The sequence below is a fragment of the Fundulus heteroclitus genome, chromosome 17 (assembly GCF_011125445.2).
Source record: "Fundulus heteroclitus isolate FHET01 chromosome 17, MU-UCD_Fhet_4.1, whole genome shotgun sequence".
NCBI lineage: Eukaryota > Metazoa > Chordata > Actinopteri > Cyprinodontiformes > Fundulidae > Fundulus > Fundulus heteroclitus.
In genome coordinates, this window is record NC_046377.1 from 1500488 (window position 1) to 1519556 (window position 19069).

The window sequence follows — 19069 nt, forward strand, 5'->3', positions numbered from 1 at the left end:
TTAGGCCGCAGAGACGTCAACACACACTAACTCTCTTTTTGATGTCTTATATTTCTGAGACAATGGCATGTCTCATTAGAAAACTATAGTGTTTATCCTTTGATGTGAAATAGTATATGCCCCCTTTGTTATGTTTGTGCTTACCATGATGGACCCGGAAGCAGCAAACACAGAGATAGTGAGACAACTTAAATGCTTTATTGAAGACTGGGCAAAGGTGGTAGGGGTGTAAGTCTGGTCGGCTAGGAAGGCTCTGGTCGTGGAGGGATGAATGGTGATGTTTCACCAGAGGGAGTGAGTCTGGCTGTGGATGCTGATGAGGAGCAGAGATGTGGTTCTGGTCTGGTGGATCCACGGTGGAGTGTGAATGGGCCAGGTGGTGACTAGAGGATGCTGGCAGGAACAGAGGAGCAACGGGCCACTGAAGTGCCCGGAAGGCTCAAGGGATTCAGAACTGCCAGAGGACTGGATGTTGGTGACCAAGGAGAATCAGGACAGAAGTGGACAGGAACAAGGTTTGCTCTGACGCCTTCCATCTGTCTCCAGCTGCCTAAAGTACTCCTCCTAATCAGCGTAGATGGATAACAACTGTGGCTGGTGTCTGCCTGCTGCACCCTGCAGGATGAAGGTAAGAACACAGAACCTTATACCTGACACACTTACGGATGTCTGTTTTCCCAGAATAAAAATAGCTGAGTAAATACCCTGTTTTTAATTGATTTCATGTATTAAGGGACACAAGAACAAAATAAATGCAACCAAAACAAGCTCAAGCTGTGTTGAAAAGTAATTCCTCCTCAAACTAATTAACTGGTTGTGTCTCCCTTGGAGACAAACACTGCTTTTAAGCATTTGCAATAAGTGATGATGGATTATTCAGCGGAGTGAAAACTTTTTGCCTACAAGGCCATATCTGTAATAGTCTGAGGTATTTTCTAGATTCACATGCGGAAAACTCAGGAGATCAATAAGAGTTAAACAGTTTATTAAAAGGTTGGATTCTGGAAGAATCCACTAAGGGGTGGACCTGTTTCGATTGAATTTGCATGTTATCCAAGCCATTACAGGCCTTTGTTTGGAATGGTATAAAGCTTGTTACTCATCATTACTCCAGACTTTTGAATTGAGAAAGCTTCCGGGAGAGGAAGCGAAACGTCTTCAACTACGGAAAACAAGTCCAGTTGCTTTGTTTTTTACCTTTTTTTGGAATGACCATGACCTGGATGACTGAGAATCTTCACCAGCATATTCTGGAAGATGGTCTGAAGGTAACCCTGCATCTGGGGAAATGGTCATTGGAATGAAGAGAGAACGATGAGGGACAAGTTATGATTACCAGAGCAGGTGAGCTTGATGGCTCACTGTTGGAGATGTTCTCCAGACGAGGTTAGTAGGACTGGGGTGGCTGTCTGAGCTGGTATGTGTGCTGTATTGCGTTGGAGGGCGGAGAGGCTTTCTATGAAGATGGAGGCAGAGCATAGATGCTGCTGGTCATGGGGATGAAGAACCAAGAGATTTGGAACCAGGAAACTGGAGCTTTCTCTTCAGGAGGAGGGCATTGGAAAGTAACCTTTTTTTACTTAAAAAAACAGTTTTGTGGCTGACTCTCACTTTACAGTGTAGCCATTAGAAACTGCAAGACTGAACACCACTGATAACTGAATGCATAAGCATAGCATCTGGAGACATATTGCAACTTCATTAAAATAAGTGTTTCAAATTAAAAAGTTAAACATGAGAGACCCAGAAGCAAAGGTGCTAGCACAATTTCATTGGCAATAGCAAGGTTTTGGAGAGCCTTCACTAGATGGAAGTACAGTAAAGAGCAGCGTAAGTTTGCATCCAAGTTCTGTGGTAGGGAAAAAGATGGGGTCTGGATGACGGACGGAAAGTATCAGGAGAAAAATTAGAGGTACTGAAGGTTGATAACTCTTCCTCTGGGACCCTTAGTGGCAGTCTGTGGGAGTTAAACCAGGAACCTTGCAGCCTGTCCAGGACGCAGGTGCTTTGCTCTCTAACCACTAGACCACCACTCCCCCTAAAAATGTGTCTGATAATCTGAAATGTATGTGTGAAAAATTAGAGAGAACAGAGGAAATCTGCATGCAAGTCTTTTTAACGGCACTCAGATCACCACCTAATGTGAAACAAATGTTGGCATCAAACTTCAAAACTAAGCATGTCCGTCCGTAAATTAAAACAAGCAAAACAAAGAGAAGTAAGAAAACTTTTGAACAGCAGTATGTTTACCCTGTTTATACACAGATGGTCTCCAGTCATGTGGAAGCGTTTTAAGAACACTTGATTAAAAAAGAGCTCAGTTGTGTTTTGCATCTAAGCGTCTAAATAATCAGTACAACAGCAACTGAACTGGGTCATTTTTTTTTTTCCACAGAATAATGGTGGGAATTTCTACGTTTCCTGCCGTACCCCCACGCGGATAATCCATTTTAGCTAATGTTAACAAGTCACTGGATGCTTCCTCGCGATTGCCTCTTCTCTAATAGCTTGACATTTTTAATCTCTCACAAATCTTAATAATAAAACACAGGGATGAAAGGCTGAAGATAAAACACTGCGCTGTTATGACTGAAAACACGGCAGCTTGTGCAGTTCCAGTCAAACCACCCAGTCCACAGCTGCAGATTTACAGAGCGATTCAGATAAGATCCAGCGTTATGTAACACATCCAACATTTCATCCCTCCAAGAACCGCTTTTATCTTCAACGTCCGTCACTCTGAGGCAGTTCGCTGCCATGTTCAGCCAGCTTTCGCCTCCTAAGGAGCAGATTTATGTGATCCTTAAAGAGCTGTTGAACTCTATGCTGGGCTCCCATCAGTCAACCTCTGAGGCCCCTCGAAGCACTCTGCGTCCTGATGCGTTCTGCCCCTCACATTTATTTCCCCCAGCCAGAACACGTGTTGCATACCAGACCCCTGGCAGCCTGATGGTAATCAGCTGCCAGTGTGGATTCCTCTTAAGGCGGAATGCCGCAGGTCCCTGCCTGCCTGCGGGATCAGTGACCGTCCGACTGGCACGACACGACGAGCAAATGGGATCCGCGTAAAGGAGCAGCAGACCTCATCACCTTTGGATAAGAGAAGAATCAGTTGTTTCACGTCCAGTTATTACTTTCCTTTGACCAACAGAGGGCGCTCTCCTCCTAAATGTAACCAATGCTCAGCACTTTCTTATCCCCATCTCTTGTTACTTCAAATTCAAGTCATCACGTTTAATAAATACCTGAGCTGTGGGCTCTGGTTTCTGTTTTTCAGTGAAACTGTTTTTCTCCTGTCCTGGCAGTCGGATCGCTCTGACGTGAGGATGAGTGCACGGTTCTGAGGTGTTCAGCCATCTTGGCTGAATGCAAGTGTTTTCCAGGTAGGCCTACATGCATAAAAGGAAGGTGGTGCTTAGCAACAGCTGGAACAACAGTGTGCAAAATTTATTACAGGCCACATCTGTCGGAGCCTGATGACAATGTGTCAAAGCTTTCAAATGAATTGTTGATTAGTTACATAAACATGGATGTTGACGATTTTATAAGATAAATCATGGGAAGTGATCATTTTAACAGAATCTGTGCTCTGCTCCAGCAGAGCCTGGTTTCTCTGTTATTTCCTCATATCAGCAGCTAATTTACAGCTTCTATTAAGCCATAGGTCTCAAACATTTTAAAACAAGTTCCATCTCCTCAAGATATACCCATCCAAAACGGACATTTAGGATAAGTGTCAGGAAACAGGTCTTGGTTTGACTTTTTTCATTGATATTATGTTGCATCTTACAAACGAATGAGAAAAAAGACATCATTCTGATCCATGGCCACCACTGCTTGATTGATTTAAGAATTTGAATATTTATATAGCCTTTTTTTCTCAAACTGCAAAGATTGGTGGAAAGAAGATTCATTTTTTTTGTGCTGTTTCATGGAGCTTAATTCTGTAGAGTTACAATTTAAAGACACTTTTCTTAAAACTGCCAGCCTGCAGGTAGTGACACAGTCACTGCTGGTGCTTTTAGGCAGTGTATGGAAATCCAAGAATGCCCAGAATTGTCAAAGTTGAGTAGGGTTTTAGGGTCCAGTACAGAAATGCCTAGAGTTCTTGAGAACACACTAATGGTCTGTCCTTCCATCATGACCGAAGCTGTTAGAAACCCAGACTCGTCCATCAGATTACCAGATGGAGAGGCGGGATTTGTCGCTCCAGAGAAACCACCTCCCCTGCATCAGAGTCCAGGAGGCTATGTGCTTTACTCTGCTGGACAAGACGCATCACACTTGCCGATGTATGACGCGGATGTTACTGCCATGGAAACCGGTTCCTTGAAGCTCTCTACCCTCTGTTCTTGAGCTAATCTGAAGGCCGCTTAAAGTTTGGAGGTTTGTAGTGATTGAGTCTACAGAAAGTTGGTGACCCCTGCACACTATGAACCTCAGCATCCGCTCCCTCCACTCTGTCAGTTTCCACAGCAACTCAACTTCATAGTTGAGTTGCTGTTCCCAATTCCCTCCACTTTATTATAATGCCACTGACAGGAATATTTAGGAGTGAGGAAATATTTCACGACTGGTCTTGTTGCACAGGTGGCATCCTATCAGAGTACCATGCTGGGATTCGCTGATCTTAGTTGGTTTTCCTACAGAAATTGTGTGGTTTCATAATTTATTAACCATGTCATGCTATTAAGCAATAACAAATATCATAGGTTTAATTACAGCATTATGTTGAAAAAGACAGAATTTTGGGTGGTGAGCATGTTTTGGCAGGGGGTGGGTGTGGGATTGTAAGAAATTAATTAAATTTCCATTCACTTCAATAGGGAAGCGTGTTTGCAAATACACGCTTCGCTAATAGTTCTCAGAGTTTCTACTACATGGTGCAAATCAGGTTTACTGATCAGTCACTAGTAGAAATGACCCGCTGTGTCATCTTTGCACCAGGAAACAGAACGCCATCGAAGACTAATTACAAGATAATAATTTAAAAATGCTTGATGTTACATTTATATTAGAAGCATTCGTATGACCAACAATCTTTCTACTGGTTGTATTTACTTCCTGAGTTGTTTTTTATTTCTGCTCCAGATAAATGTATACTCAAATTAAACATTTGAATGTTCTAATTTTCTGTTTGAGATTATGCTACTGTAATTTAAGATTGTTTATGCTTTTCACACATCTGGGGTGTCAAGAAATTTGTCGGCATCTGTACAGAAGTACTGCATTACCTTCCAGGTTATCATTGGAAGGTAATGCTGGGATTTATTTATTTATTAAAGTTGCAGTAGGGAGTTAAGAAAATTGGAACACAGCAGAGCCTGCCATGCTGCTCTGATGTGGAGGGGTGTGAACAACGAGTACACGAGAGTGATTGGCCCTGCTAAGACAGTCTCTTGCCTCTGATTGGTTGTTTCTTACCGGGAGTGGTGTTTTTCTGCTAATGGCAGCAGGACCACTGGGAGGAACGAGATGAGCTGGATTTGTTTTCACAAATTATCTGTTTCATATTTTACTATCAGGACATAGTGACAGTAAAATATATATATATATTTTAACATGTTACCTACTGCAGGTTTAACTATCTACTGACAGTTTTAAAGCCTCTTTGCATCTTTGTTTTAAGGGTACATGTACAACTGCTGCCACCTGAGGGTGGAAAAGCAGTGATGTAGAGTTGCATAGTCTAAAATGACTCCATTATTCACAGCCTAAAATCAGCCTCATTTATGGATCCAGAGGGAGATGTGCATTCACGGTATATGCTCTGATATTTATGACTCTGAGATTTCAACTGTGCCCAGGTTCAAGGCAACATTTTCTTTCATAGTTACATTTTTCAGAGTGGAAATTTATTAATCTAATCCAGAAGTGAAATGAATGCTGCAGGGTAAACCTAATCTACTCTGGTGGTTGTTATGGTTGCAGGTTCCTCTGGTGCTGGTGTTTCATCTTCATATAACTAGTATAAGAGCATAATTTCACAGCCTGCAGCAGAGTGTGCGTCAATTGAAAAGGTCGTAGTGGGGCTTTTATGTCTAACCTTTAAGGTGTTTTATTCAGTTCAATAACATGTCAGAGCCTGACAGTCTAAGAATGCAGCAGAAGGTTTCATTGCAGAATTTAATGCAGTGTCTGTTATCATGGGTAGATCTTTGTATGTTTATCTGGGAGCATCCATTGTGCCTGTTTGTGTGTACAGGAACACCTCAGCCATGAGAGAGTGAGTTTCTTTACAATGAGAAAAGACCTTGGTTGTCATGGGGACTAAAATGCCTCAGAGAACACTGATGGACAGACAAAGTTAAAACTACCTTACTATTTGTTAGAAAGCATTTGTTGTTTCCCTTTTTTGCTCTTTGTAAACAGAAAGAAATGAAAATATTTTTGCATTAAATGTCAAACTACCTTGCCTCGATCAGCCACTCAACTCAATGCATTAGGGCAGCACCAGCAGAGATACGGCAACTTCTTAACCAAGCATTACAAACAAAGGTTTTATTGGCAAATGCAATGTTTTGGAGGAGGAATTAAATAAAAAGAAACCAGCTAAAACCAAACCTCCTCCTCTTTCTGATTAAAGAAGGTGTTGAAAGTATAACACAGTTAGATGGAAAGTCAGAAAGTTCCTCCAGTGTCCTTTAAAAGGAAAAGGACTACCCGCAGGACCAAGAACCTGAAACACCAACCTCACTGTCTGCTGAGATACAATTATCTATAAAAACAATTAAACACCCTGCAGTCATCTGGTGAGACAGTTCTAAGCTTTTGGTTTAGGTGTCAAATGTCCACATCAAATTTAAAACAAAAGCAACAGACCTTGTGAAAATGCTGGTAAGAAAGTGTCATTCCACACAGTGGAACAAGTTATATCTGGTGAAACTAAAGTTGAGGCCTTTGACCATAATAACCATTGTTAAAGGAGAAATAGGCTAAATGTAATTATTTTAGATAGAAAGAACAGAAAAATTGTTTTGTGAAAAACTAAATGTATTTTTTTTAGATGGTATGATGGATGCATGGACGTGCACACGCCTGCATGTGAGCAGCTGTAACTCAGGGCTTAGCCCCTCCCTGCCTTTAAGATACCACTTCCAGAGCAGTGTCGCATAGTTACATGATGGTGGAGATTAAAATGTTCTCTTCTAACAGCATTATGAAGTTATGAGTTACTTACTTCTTCACTAGACATGTTCCTCCCAAAGGTGACGTTGTTTTGCTGGGTTTTTATCCTTTGCAAATATGCGTAAACGAGGCGATAGGTGAGAAGGGGAGGGGAAATGGGTGCCGGGTTGTAGCTGGAGCAGAGGTAGAGAGAGGCGTTGCTTGATAAAACATCTTGTTTTGGTTTAATGACAGACTCAAGCCACAACTAGTGGTGAAATATCGCTTATTGCTCCTTTAAATCTTGAGGAACATTCACCCAACTCTGAACTACATGGGTAACAGGAGTGTTTTAATGCAGGGGGGGACTAGTGCACTTCACATATTAGAATGAGGAAAAACGATCTGGAAATACATCTCAGCACGTCCGCCAGGAAGTTAAATCTTGGCCACAGTTGGAAATGATATCAATAAGTGTATCAACAAATTAGATACAAAATGTATCTAATCAAAAATAATGTATCAAAAATAACAATGTCAATGTTTGGGAGTGGCCGTCACAAAGCTCTAATCTGAGGGCTGAAGAGATGTCATGGCCTTCCAACACTTACACTAGTTCTGTCAGGAGTTACGGGCCAAACCTCCAACAAACCATCGCAAGATGTTATGGAGTGATGCCCAAAACGACTGACATGTTTTACTGTTTAAAAGTAAATTCTACTTCAGAATTTAAAGAATGTAGAAATTCTGTTAAAAAGTTTATTAACAGAAAATGTGTGTTTTTGTTTCATTTTATAGTGTATGTACTGTATATATCTGGTTTCAAGTGCATGTAAAAATGGCTAGAGTTGGTACGAGAGTGGTGGCATTACGAGTGGCGCAAGGTGTTTGTTCAAGGACTCACGCTGCCTTTTCAGAAATCGAACAGGACTTGAACACATCGCTCTGAATGAGCTCCACAATAATAAATCCTAATCGTTCTCCTGTCAGCCTACAGGATGAAAGATCACAGACAAAATGCAGGATAATCACACATCATGAACCCAGATATACAGGCAATTTCAGAAGTACCTGACAGTCAGTCGGTCATCAATCACAATAAGGCATTAGGTCGTACCATCAACATTTGACAGAATTTTGATGTGGGTCACATATTGTGCATAAAGCCAAGGGACCATATCGCGTATATACACTGCTTGAGAGTTAGATAGATGTTGCAGTGCTCGGTTGTTGGAACCAATCAACCAAGAATTTGGTGAAGGTGTATTTAAAATGTGTTAAAAAAATTGTAATAATTCAGATGACCTCACCTCTCAACTGAAACAACCACCATGAATTGGTCTCATTGTTTTGACAACTGAGTTAAGAAGCGACGTCTAAGTTTCACTCAAAGTATAAATCATTGCCTCACCCTTTTGAATTCTGTCAGAGGTGCATAGGGGGGGTCTCTGTCACTCCACTCCATACAATTGTTTTTTTTACCTAATTAGCAATTGTTGCATCCATAACATCAACCCCCCACCCCCAATTTCCACCAACCGGTGCATATTTAATGTGATGAATTTCCTGTTTCAAAAGGATGTTGGGTCGAAACACAATTTTTCTGATGAAGTCAGTCCAGCCAGTTCAGCCCCCTCATGCTCACACACACACACACACACACACACACACACACACACACACACAAACACACACACACACACACACACACACGCACGCAGGCACGCACACACACACACACACACACACACACACACACACACACACACACACAGAGAAAGAGAGAGAGAGAGTCTATATACTGATGCCTCTCATCTCCTTCATTTCAGGTTTTTGGTTTTACATACGGAGTTAAGTGTTCATGATCTTATAAACAGTGCATTATAAAACAGAAGGTTTGCATCAATAGATCTTCAGTCAGAAAGAAATTACGTTACATAGCAAATATTTTTCTATCCTGTGTACCCTGCAGAAATGGTACTGAATTCATGTAATGTGACACAACCACAAGACAATGCCCTGAATTATAAGATTGTGAAGATAATAAGCGAGTTGCAGATCTTGCAGTGAATTATGGGTAAGGTTTTTTTTATGGGTACCAAACAACATTCAAACATCGTGGAAAGCAACAATGAGAACTGTGATTTTCTTCAAGACACCAATTGTCAAATGACACTGTCTGTCCTCTGCAGGATCACTGTCTCTGTCTTAAGCTGGGACACTAAAGTTAAGCTTAGTTCAGGGTTTAAGGCGTTGATTTGGCTGGATGTGTGAGCCGCACTAGGATCGAGAAAGAGTTGAGAGATGGGAGGGCTAAAAACAGAGAGAGACGCTGAGGTGATGGAGAGACAGATATTTTCTTCAGAGAGGGGTGAAGGGCTGGAAGCAGGTTCTGGATCAGGGATCACCGACATGGTGCCAACGGGCGACAGGTAGCCCTCAGGGACCACATGTGATGCCCTCAGGCCTGTTCAAAAAACAGCACAACCCTCCAGTGAGCTAAATCTAAAGTGTGTTTAGTTGATCTTCCTTTTAATTCATACTTGTACTTACATAGATTTAAAATGATACATTAAAACATGTTTATATTACATAAAGTGAAGGTGAGCTCTGACTCTTCTAGTTCTAAGGTCAGTGCAGGTAGCCCTTCGTATCACACAGTACCAGTGAAGTAGCTTTGAGTTTCTAAAAGGTCGGTGACCCCTGTTCTAGATTCACTGCTCTGAAGCAGTGTACAGGTTGAAGGTCTCCAGATGGCCCAGGGCACGAGGATATGTGCTGACAGCATGTACCAGCGGACCATCATAAAATGGTTTTGTACACCGCACCTAACTGCGATGAGAAAGAGGAATATATCGTCTGAGTTTTTAAAGCAATATGATGTATTATGGTAAACCTTATTATGCTGGTGAAGATTCTCAGTCATCCAGGTCATGGTCATTCCAATAAAAGTAAAAAAACAAAGCAACTGGACTTGTTTTCCGTAGTTGAGCAAACAAGTCCAGTTGCTTTGTTTTTTACTTTTTTTGGAATAAACCTTATTGTATTTCTGTAATCCATAAAACCCAATTACCCTGAATAAAGTGCTGTTTTGGCCTTTTCAAAACCTTAGTTTTGTATTTATGGTTTAAACCATAGAAAAGGGGACTTGTTGATAGGATTTTGAACCTTGTCCTGCTGCATAACCCGTGTGTTGGAGCTTGAGGTCATGAACTAATAGCCAGTCTCTCACTTTCTTGTCAACAAAATTCATAGTTTCATCATTCATGGCAATCTGTCCATGTACTGAAATAGTGAAGCAGCCACAGACCATCACACTACCTACACCATCTTTGACAGTCGGGGGGGATGTTGCTTTTCTGTGGTGGTTTTATGCCAGATGTTAATTGTACTTTTGTCTCTTCACTCCAAGACAATTTTCCAAAAATCACTATGTTTTTTTATTTTATATGAGACATGCCTTTGTGTTATTGTTGGTCAGCAATGGTGTTGAATTTGGAACTCTCCTATGGATACAATGTTTGCTTTAGATGTTGTTCTGGGGTCGTTGGGACCTTCTGAATGACTCGTTGATGCCCTCTCAGGGTAACTTAACCTGGGCAGCCCTGGGAAGGTTCACCCTTCTTCTATGTTTCCTCAGTTAATGGATAATATATAATGCAGTGGTTTCCTGGAGTCCTGATAAATTTCATTTATTCTGCTTCTAATCTCCTCATGGATATATTTAGATGCTGAGGGATTTCTTTACTCATTTATTTATTTATTTTTCTGGCAGTGATCAGGCCTGGGTGGGACATAATACACATAGTAATAAAATCACCTCTGTGTCTTTGCCACTGTCACTTCCGAATCCCCCCTCTGGGGCAATAAAGGTACTGTATTTCACATCCTATCTTACCTCTATGCTAGAAGAGTTGAAGGATACTAAATGATAACCTTGAGCTGAAAAAGTTTTTTTTCTGCCAAAGCAGAGATGCTAATATTACTTTAGAAATGAAATCCCAGAATTACACCAGGCATCAGTGTGCAAACGGCCCACTTCCAGTAGAAGTGTGTTATTTGTACAAGACTGGACTGAGGTAGAGAGCAGAGCTCTAGAGAGTTGGCCTGCTTACAGAGGGAAGGATATCCCTCTGCACACTTTTCATTTCCTCTGCTATGAAGCGCTCATCCCTCCCTGATTGATTTTCCTTTTCTTCTGCAGGGAAATCTAATGCAGTGTATGGAGAATACATTCTTAAAAGCAAACAAACGTATAAAAGCTAATACAGTGCCTTCTATTTGCGTGTAAATTAATCAGCTCTGCAATGGTTTTATCATCTTCTCTGCTGTACTGTCTGTCAGTCAAATTAAAAATAGACTCAAATAGACACTTTCCCCATGATTGCTGATCTAAACAGGATGCACGGAGGCATCAGCGTGTACGGGGACACTGATGAGAAGCATTTTCACTCCAGGGACATTTGTTTCCCTTCAAAAATAACTAAGAGAAACTCATGTGCTTCATGATAGTCTTTTTCTAAATATTGTGTTTGTGACTGAGTGCCTCTCTGCGGCTGGGAGTCCAGTAATGCTAAATAATGCCATAATAAACAGCTACGACGAGAAATAAATGTGGCCATAATGTAGGCATGAATGAATCTAGAAGAGATTAAAGTCTTGTATCAATATTAGGCCACTGGAAAACAAAGCGATGCCTGCTATGGCATTAAACTGAAAGATTTGTCTCATTTATCAAAAATGTTTAGCCTGCATGCCGTTTAAAGAGGCAGTTATACCAAACACTAATGGAATCAATCAAAACGTATGAGCTCTCACATCATTCTGGAATTGATTAAAAATAAACAGCTGTGGAAACTCTGATGGATCTAAAACATGAGCATTTCAGTCTGATTCAATGTCAAATAGAAGAACAAAGCGTTTGTCTGTTTGAATAATGCACTCCTAAACCCAGTTGTAACCGTTGCATCCCATCGTTTTCTCCACTGCCTTCTGGAATGTTCAGATATGGAAACACAAGCCAAAGACAGCATTTACGCGAGCCAGATCTAAAGTAATATCTTGATAAATTCACGGTGATATTTGCACGTTTACCAACAGGTCCTCCTCGGCTTCACTGAGCAATGTGCTTGGAAAGCTGCTTGGTTCAACACAGAAAATAGGAGCCGGATGTAGGAACCACAAACTCCTGGAGAACACATTACTATGAAGTGTCAGGAGAGAAAAAAAAAAAAAAACACATTTCAGCGACACATGCAGGAAGACTTTCCAGTGAGTCTGACAGCAGGCTGCTGTGTGGGAGCTGTCGGCTCCTGGCTTGGCTGGAGGATGTCGCGTCCCGGCAGGGTTCGAAGCACTGCAGAGGGGTGGAAGCTTACTTTAATGAAAGATTTTATTTTTGCAATTAGATCTGTTTATGCAGATTTAAAACGTGCATTAAAAGCAGAACCAGATATTGTTCTATTTCCCAGCTGGCCTGGAGGAGGAGGAGGAGGAGGAGCACTGTGGCTGGGGTGAAATTTTGTCTAGTAATTATCTGGCAGACAGAAGGCCACTCCTTCCTGCTTCCCCCAGACTAAAGAAAGGACCTTTTCTGTTTTCATGTTCTCTCCTTGAGCTGTTTTTTTTTTTTATCTGAAGTCACACATTGTACTTTGGGAGGTTTCCGTTCCTTAAACAATCCAGCCAGAAACGGGTGACTGACGCTCAGCGTTTTGGCTACAATATGACTAAGGAGGACAAGCTCATAGATCTTTAATCTGGGACTTAAAGGACCAGAAAGGAATATTTCAAATCACATTTAGAACTCACTCACATTCCCACTCTAGAAAAAAGTTTGTCAGCGCCTGTGACATGATGAGGGGCACTTGTTTTAAGGGAACACGATGTACATGGTGTACCTCTGATACCTTGGTTAACAATTATTGATGTAGGGCTGAGCTGCATTTAGATTAAGTGACTGCAACTCAGCTTGGTTGGGAATTTATCCGCTGTGCAGAGTTGTGTGTGTGTGTGAAGTGGAAGGAAAATTATCATAGATAGCCAAGGCTAAAACCCAGTTGCCTTCAAAAGTCATCTAGTTACTGAAGTCGTTTAGTTAATTAATTAATCTCAGACTCCAACTGCTCTGTGAGGGCTTCAAGATTTGTTAAAGGACACCAGAAAAGACCAAGGGACACAGCAGAAAGGTCAGGGAGAAAGCTGTGGAGATGTTAAAAGCAAGATTAAGTTCTGAAACAAGATGTGAAGCTTTGAACAGCTCCCAGCTCTGTTTAAGTCATCACTAAACATGGAGGAGCTGCAGGGATTCAAAGTTTAGGTGGGAGAATATGTCGAGACTATTATTCTTGCACTCCACAGTTTTTCTCTGCAATCTTTGAGTCCGGAGACATAAAATAAAAAGATTAGCCAACACCAGAAAACAAGGATACTTACCAAACTTTAACACCACTGTACTAATGTAGCGTTGCTCTGTTCTTTTATGACAACAGCTACTACAGGCCAGTCCACTGATGCTGACAGAAAGGGCTTAAAAATTATGAACATGACACTTACAATGAATTTATACTATACATTTGTGGCAACTCATGGGCTGACGAAAAGCATTCATATCCATCAGAATCATTTTTAATGTTGAATAATTGTTGAATAATCAGTAATTGTTGAACAATTAATGAAAGGTATTGAGATATTTTGTGGATGATCAAATGTGATTTTAGCTTGATCAGCCTTGAGGGCTAATCCACTCCTTGTAATTATCAGTGAACGCAGCATAAGCGCTAACAGGTCATGCCAACAATACTTTTTGGTGAGAAAGTTGTTACTGAAGGACTATTTGCTTTCTCAGGATCAGTGAGGTGCCAAAGGTTAGAGGTAGAGAAAAAAAAGATAGTTCTAAAAAAAATGAAAACGTAAGTTCTATGGAGAGACTGCTCTCACATGGTGTGACCTCTGATCCTAGCATAAATGATTATTGAACATTCATGGTAGGTAAGATAAAAATTATTTAAACAATGTATAGAAGCATTTGCAATCAGCAAAAAATCTATATCGCCAAGTTTAGAGGTAGGCAACCAGTGACCAGTGACTTCTGTGCTCTGTGCATTTCTAATTAGCTCTGTTAAAGGCCATGCAGGCAGTCATATATTGACGTTATGGTGACCAAAAATGCATACTCGTATTGCAATAACCAGGTTGGATACATCAGCGTTTAATTCCAAGTGCACGGCTGTTTGTTTATGATCATCAGACAGCAAACAACCATTACATTTAAACAGTTACAGGATCTTCCACTGTGGACAGCTTTGGCCTCACTGTAGCAGTGCTTAGGGCTGTGTATTATATAATAGATACTGTTTGCAGTATAAACAGAAGGATATCCTTAGAAGCGTTGCTTCCCTTTGTATATTTACAGAAAACAACAATAACCTACGGTCATGAGCTCCAACATGATCCGGACCTCTGTTTTGGTGTGTCCCAGACAAACACAGAGGGCCTGAGAATCCAATGCAGAACAGCTGATTTTAATAGAACTAAGCCATTTTTAATAGAAAGCTGGTTTCCCAGGTGGAGACAACACCATTCTACCCCTTTTAGTAGGCAAGCCACAGATGAAGAACACTGGGTCCATCCTCATCAAGCAACACTCCTCTGAACTTAACGTCGTTGGGTTTTTTTGTACCATTGTTGACAGAACGGTTCCCCCGTGTTGGTTGAAGCAGATCACATGTATCCCCTACAGATGGGTTACAATAAAGTGACTTTTGATCATAGATTCCATGCATGTTACATGTGATTTCATGCATGCATCCGTTTCAGTGATCTCTCAGCTTACACAGTAATTTAAAGGGAGTTAAAGAGAGAATAATGACAGATAAAAGCCAAAAGTCTCGATATATCAAGCTTTAAACCACTAAAGGATTCCGTCTCACCATTTTTACAGATCAAAGTTCTCTTGACGAGATTCTAGAGAAGTTCTGGAGTTTAGTAACACAGGGCTGATGCTTCCCTGAATGACTCTCTGCACTGTCCGTCAGGTGGTGGACTTCTCTTCTTATTTCCAACAATGAGAAATTCAGCTGACACAGAGAGTCATGGTGTGCAAGGTAAAGAAGTGCCTCTTCCAATTCTAACTAAAGTAGCACTGTTCACAGTAGGTATAACTGGTAATTCTGCATTTTGAGTGTAAAACTTTTTTTCTCATTATACATTTTTTTTCGTTCCATTTTTTTTTTGTGAATTCTGTAAAATTGTCATATTTCTGCACATACCAGGAATATCTAATACCAGGCCATGCCTAGCTTTATTGTATAACTGATGCGTCATGTTAAGAAGTTAACATGTCTCTGTGCACTAAATTATTTTATTGTGAAGTAGCTTAAAGTTTAAATAAGAACACGTCAAGAACTTCCCAGCAGTGGCTGGAAATAGACGACTCATATCACTGCTGGCTTTTTTTTTTGTGTGGAAATCAATCAGAGAACAAGGACACCCTGCTATAAATCAGTCACACGTCAATCACTTTGCAGCCAGAAATTGGCCCAATTATTTCCATGAGAAAAAAATATACATATTTTCATTTCATCACTAGACGTCAGCGATGCTCTTCCCTAGCTGCTTATCTTGGTCAGCATCTTGTTGATGGCTTGTTTGACGTGCGTGGTGGAGCTGCGACGCCGGGCCTTGCCCTGGACAGCTTTGCGGCGTCTCACCTCCCTGCATAGCTCGTGGAAGGCCTCGGCCACGACGCCGCCCTCGTCGGCACAGGCCGAGCACTCATAGAAGGCACATGCCATTTCAGCCGCCAGTCGTTCCCCTTCCTCCGTGGTGACCTGACGGATGTGGTCCAGGTCCGACTTGTTGCCCACCAGTACTAAAGGGACGTTCTTCGGTTTCTTCACCTCCTCTAGAAGTGTTCGAAGAGGGGCTACCTCCTCGAAGCTTCCCCGATCCGTGATGTCATAGACAATGATGAATCCGTCACCCCAACGCATGTGACCTTCCTTCTGCTGGATGTCCTCCTGTGAAGAAGAAAGAGAAGATGCCGTTTACAGTAAAGGTACACATTGCCAGCTAGCCGAGATACCCCTCAGCTAGGCTAACCACCTGTATCCAAATATTGCAGTTTAGGTGTCTACTTAACTGGCATTGTTATAAACCATAATCATAACCCCATAATCATAACCCCATAATCTTAATGCAGCTGTGATTTTTGTTTATCAGAAGCAGGACTGCAACACTAATATGTTTAGCTTGTTGCCCCGAGATATGCTGACAAAATGTTCAAAAGCCAAATCAACAAGGGTCTTCTCTTAGTTGCTGGTTTTGTTCACAGACAACTATATTGTGCATTGCCTATTGAGATGGAGGCTTGTTTTTAAACCCATACAACATACATAGATAAAAAAGCATGTCTAAAAAAAACAGCTTGATATACTTAAAATAATTGTATCAGTAAAAAAGACAACAGGGACCCAATCAATGTGTGTCTAAGGTAACCATGTTTATAACGAACACAGCTGAGGGGGTAAATTAGTTTTCACAGCAGTTTGTTGTTGTTAGCGGGAACAATCAGTCTCCTACTGGATGGAAGCAGCTTAAAGGAGGTTAACTTCACTGTTAGCTTTAAATGCTTTTTTTTCTTCAAAGCACGTTTATGCTTCGTTAGGAAAAAGGGACACGGTCAAGCCTTTTTATCCACAGTTGAGATTGGGCTGGAAGGTCAGCCTGTTGTCTATGATTGCTCCTAGGTTTTTGAATTTAGCGATGTGTGCCACTGCCTGCCTTTTTCAGGACAGCAGGACTAAAAGAAGTGCTTTTCCTGACATTCCTCTCAGGCATAACCACCTGGTAGTTAGCGCCGCAGCAAAGCGGACTACTGCACAGTAAGAGAGAGAAACTAGCTCCTCCTGCTAATGCAACAGCTAGCCTCGCTAACCCACAGATGGGCCAACCATCAACAAAAATATCTCACTTTTAAAGTTTCTGCATCAGTATGTCTTTATTCTGTTGAATGTAACAATTCTAAATGATTATTTTTTTCATGACCTGGGCCGCTAAAATAGTTTTGTGAGCAGTTGCAAAGCAAAAAATCTGTAAGCTTTCACAATGGTAAGCAAGGGAAACTAAAGTGAACACAATGACGCATGGATCTCTTTTAATTTGTTTAGTTTAATGACAAGACAATGTTAACACTGCAGATCAACTGACAGATGTTAAAAGGTAAAGAAGTGGCTTGCTTTAATATGGTAAGGTGAGCAGATTTCTCATGAAAACCAGGGACATCCACTGAAAATATTGTCTCATAGGGGGCTGCTGACGGCGGACCTCGCCATCTACAGCAAATTAAATTGCACAATAATAATAATGTGCATATTTTTAGAGGCAATACTGTGAGCTAGTACAAAGTTCTAGCACAAATATAAGCTTAACTTAAATTCTGTTAAAATCTACTCTTTTTTTAGTCCATTTTACATATAAGGTCTGAGCCAGGCTGATAATGATGGACAATAGCTTGCTAACATTAATATAACAAGAATTCTCTTTCCTTTGTCTTGGCCTTCAAGCAGAACCCGAGCAGAACAAACTTGCCGAGGTCCTAAATCACCACATAAACAATTAAATGTTCTTGGGACACAGACACCACTTGCATAGCTGATGTCTCCACCTCATCTCTTTCCAGCAAAAGCATTTCTTTAAGAAACATAATCCAAGAACATTAAAACAGTTTATGAAAACCTTCTTATTCTTAATCCTCAGGATGGAAACTGAGATCTTTGGACAGCTTCTTTATTAGAACAGCCAGTTGTTAAGATCTAGATGTTTGTTTTAGATGCTTAATTCATGTTATCCCCAAAAATGTGCATAATTGGGCTCTTTCTTTCTCCAGTATTTCAAATTGCATCCAGTTGGAGATGGTTTACCTAGACATTTGACAGGATATTAGCTTATCATGCAGCCTTTGATGATTTTCAAGCTTTAACACCAGTTTCTTAATGTTGATCTATATGTTTTCTATTGTTTTATGAATGCTGATTCGCCTATATCTTAATTTGTTTTGGTAATCATTTTCATAATACATGCAGTCACATTATTAACTGTCCCAAATGTTTGAAATGTATGTAATTGTTTTATTAAGTAATTTCTTGCTCGGGCAATAAATAATAATAATAAATAATAAAACTATAATTCATGCTAAATGGTACATTGCTAACCAGTTAGCTCAGGCAAGATGTTAGAAAAGAAGCCATATAGGTGTATATAAACTTTAGCCTAAATCCTACGGGCAGCCTACATTTTACAAGTAACGACTGTCAGAGGAAAGGTGGAAAATTGGATCTGAAGGGGAAAATCCATCCATCCATCCATCCATCCATCCATCCATCCATCCATTATCTAACACGCTTATCCCTATTGGGGTCCCAAGGGGTGCTGGTTCTCCAGCTGTCAATGGGTGAGAGGGGGAAATCTAGTGTGTGACATTTTAAAACCAGGGATTTGTTACATAAAATCCTCTGGCTGATCCTTCCCACCGCTAAGCATTTTTTAGTTCCATCCATTTACATGCCCACGTACTTTAATGCTGCATTTTATCCTGCCTATGTTGTCATTTTCATGAAAAGGTAAGTGATCTTACCTGCCATGTGAGTCATACATGTTGTTAGTTCATATGCAAATCTTAAAAAGGTACAAAACTAAAGTGGCAGTTCACAGTTTGCTTTTGATTTATTATGTTGTGGCATTTAAGCATTTCTGAATTAAGTAAAGCTTTCCTGATCAAAAAGCCCTAGTATTTTAGTGAAGTTTTTTTTATGTTTACTCTCGAAAATCTCAAACACATGACAAGTATATTTAAATTCAGTTCAAATTCAAAAGTACTTTATTAATTCCAAAGGAAAAATAAATGTTAATATAACTCATTTTATGGGTTATACCATGTTATATCACACACACCCCCCCCCTA

The 19069-nt window shown here is 40.7% G+C and overlaps 1 protein-coding gene across 1 annotated transcript in view; it reads right to left on the reverse strand.

Moving 5' to 3' along the window:
* Nucleotides 1-14297: 14297 nt before the first annotated feature.
* The window catches only part of rerg (RAS-like, estrogen-regulated, growth inhibitor), an 81464-nt gene continuing 76692 nt past the window's right edge, over nucleotides 14298-19069 (reverse strand). Inside the window, exon 5 of the mRNA XM_012867762.3 lies at nucleotides 14298-16127. Within this exon, the coding sequence (XP_012723216.1) occupies nucleotides 15717-16127 (411 nt within the window). The 3' untranslated portion in view covers nucleotides 14298-15716. The remainder of the gene's footprint in view (nucleotides 16128-19069) is intronic.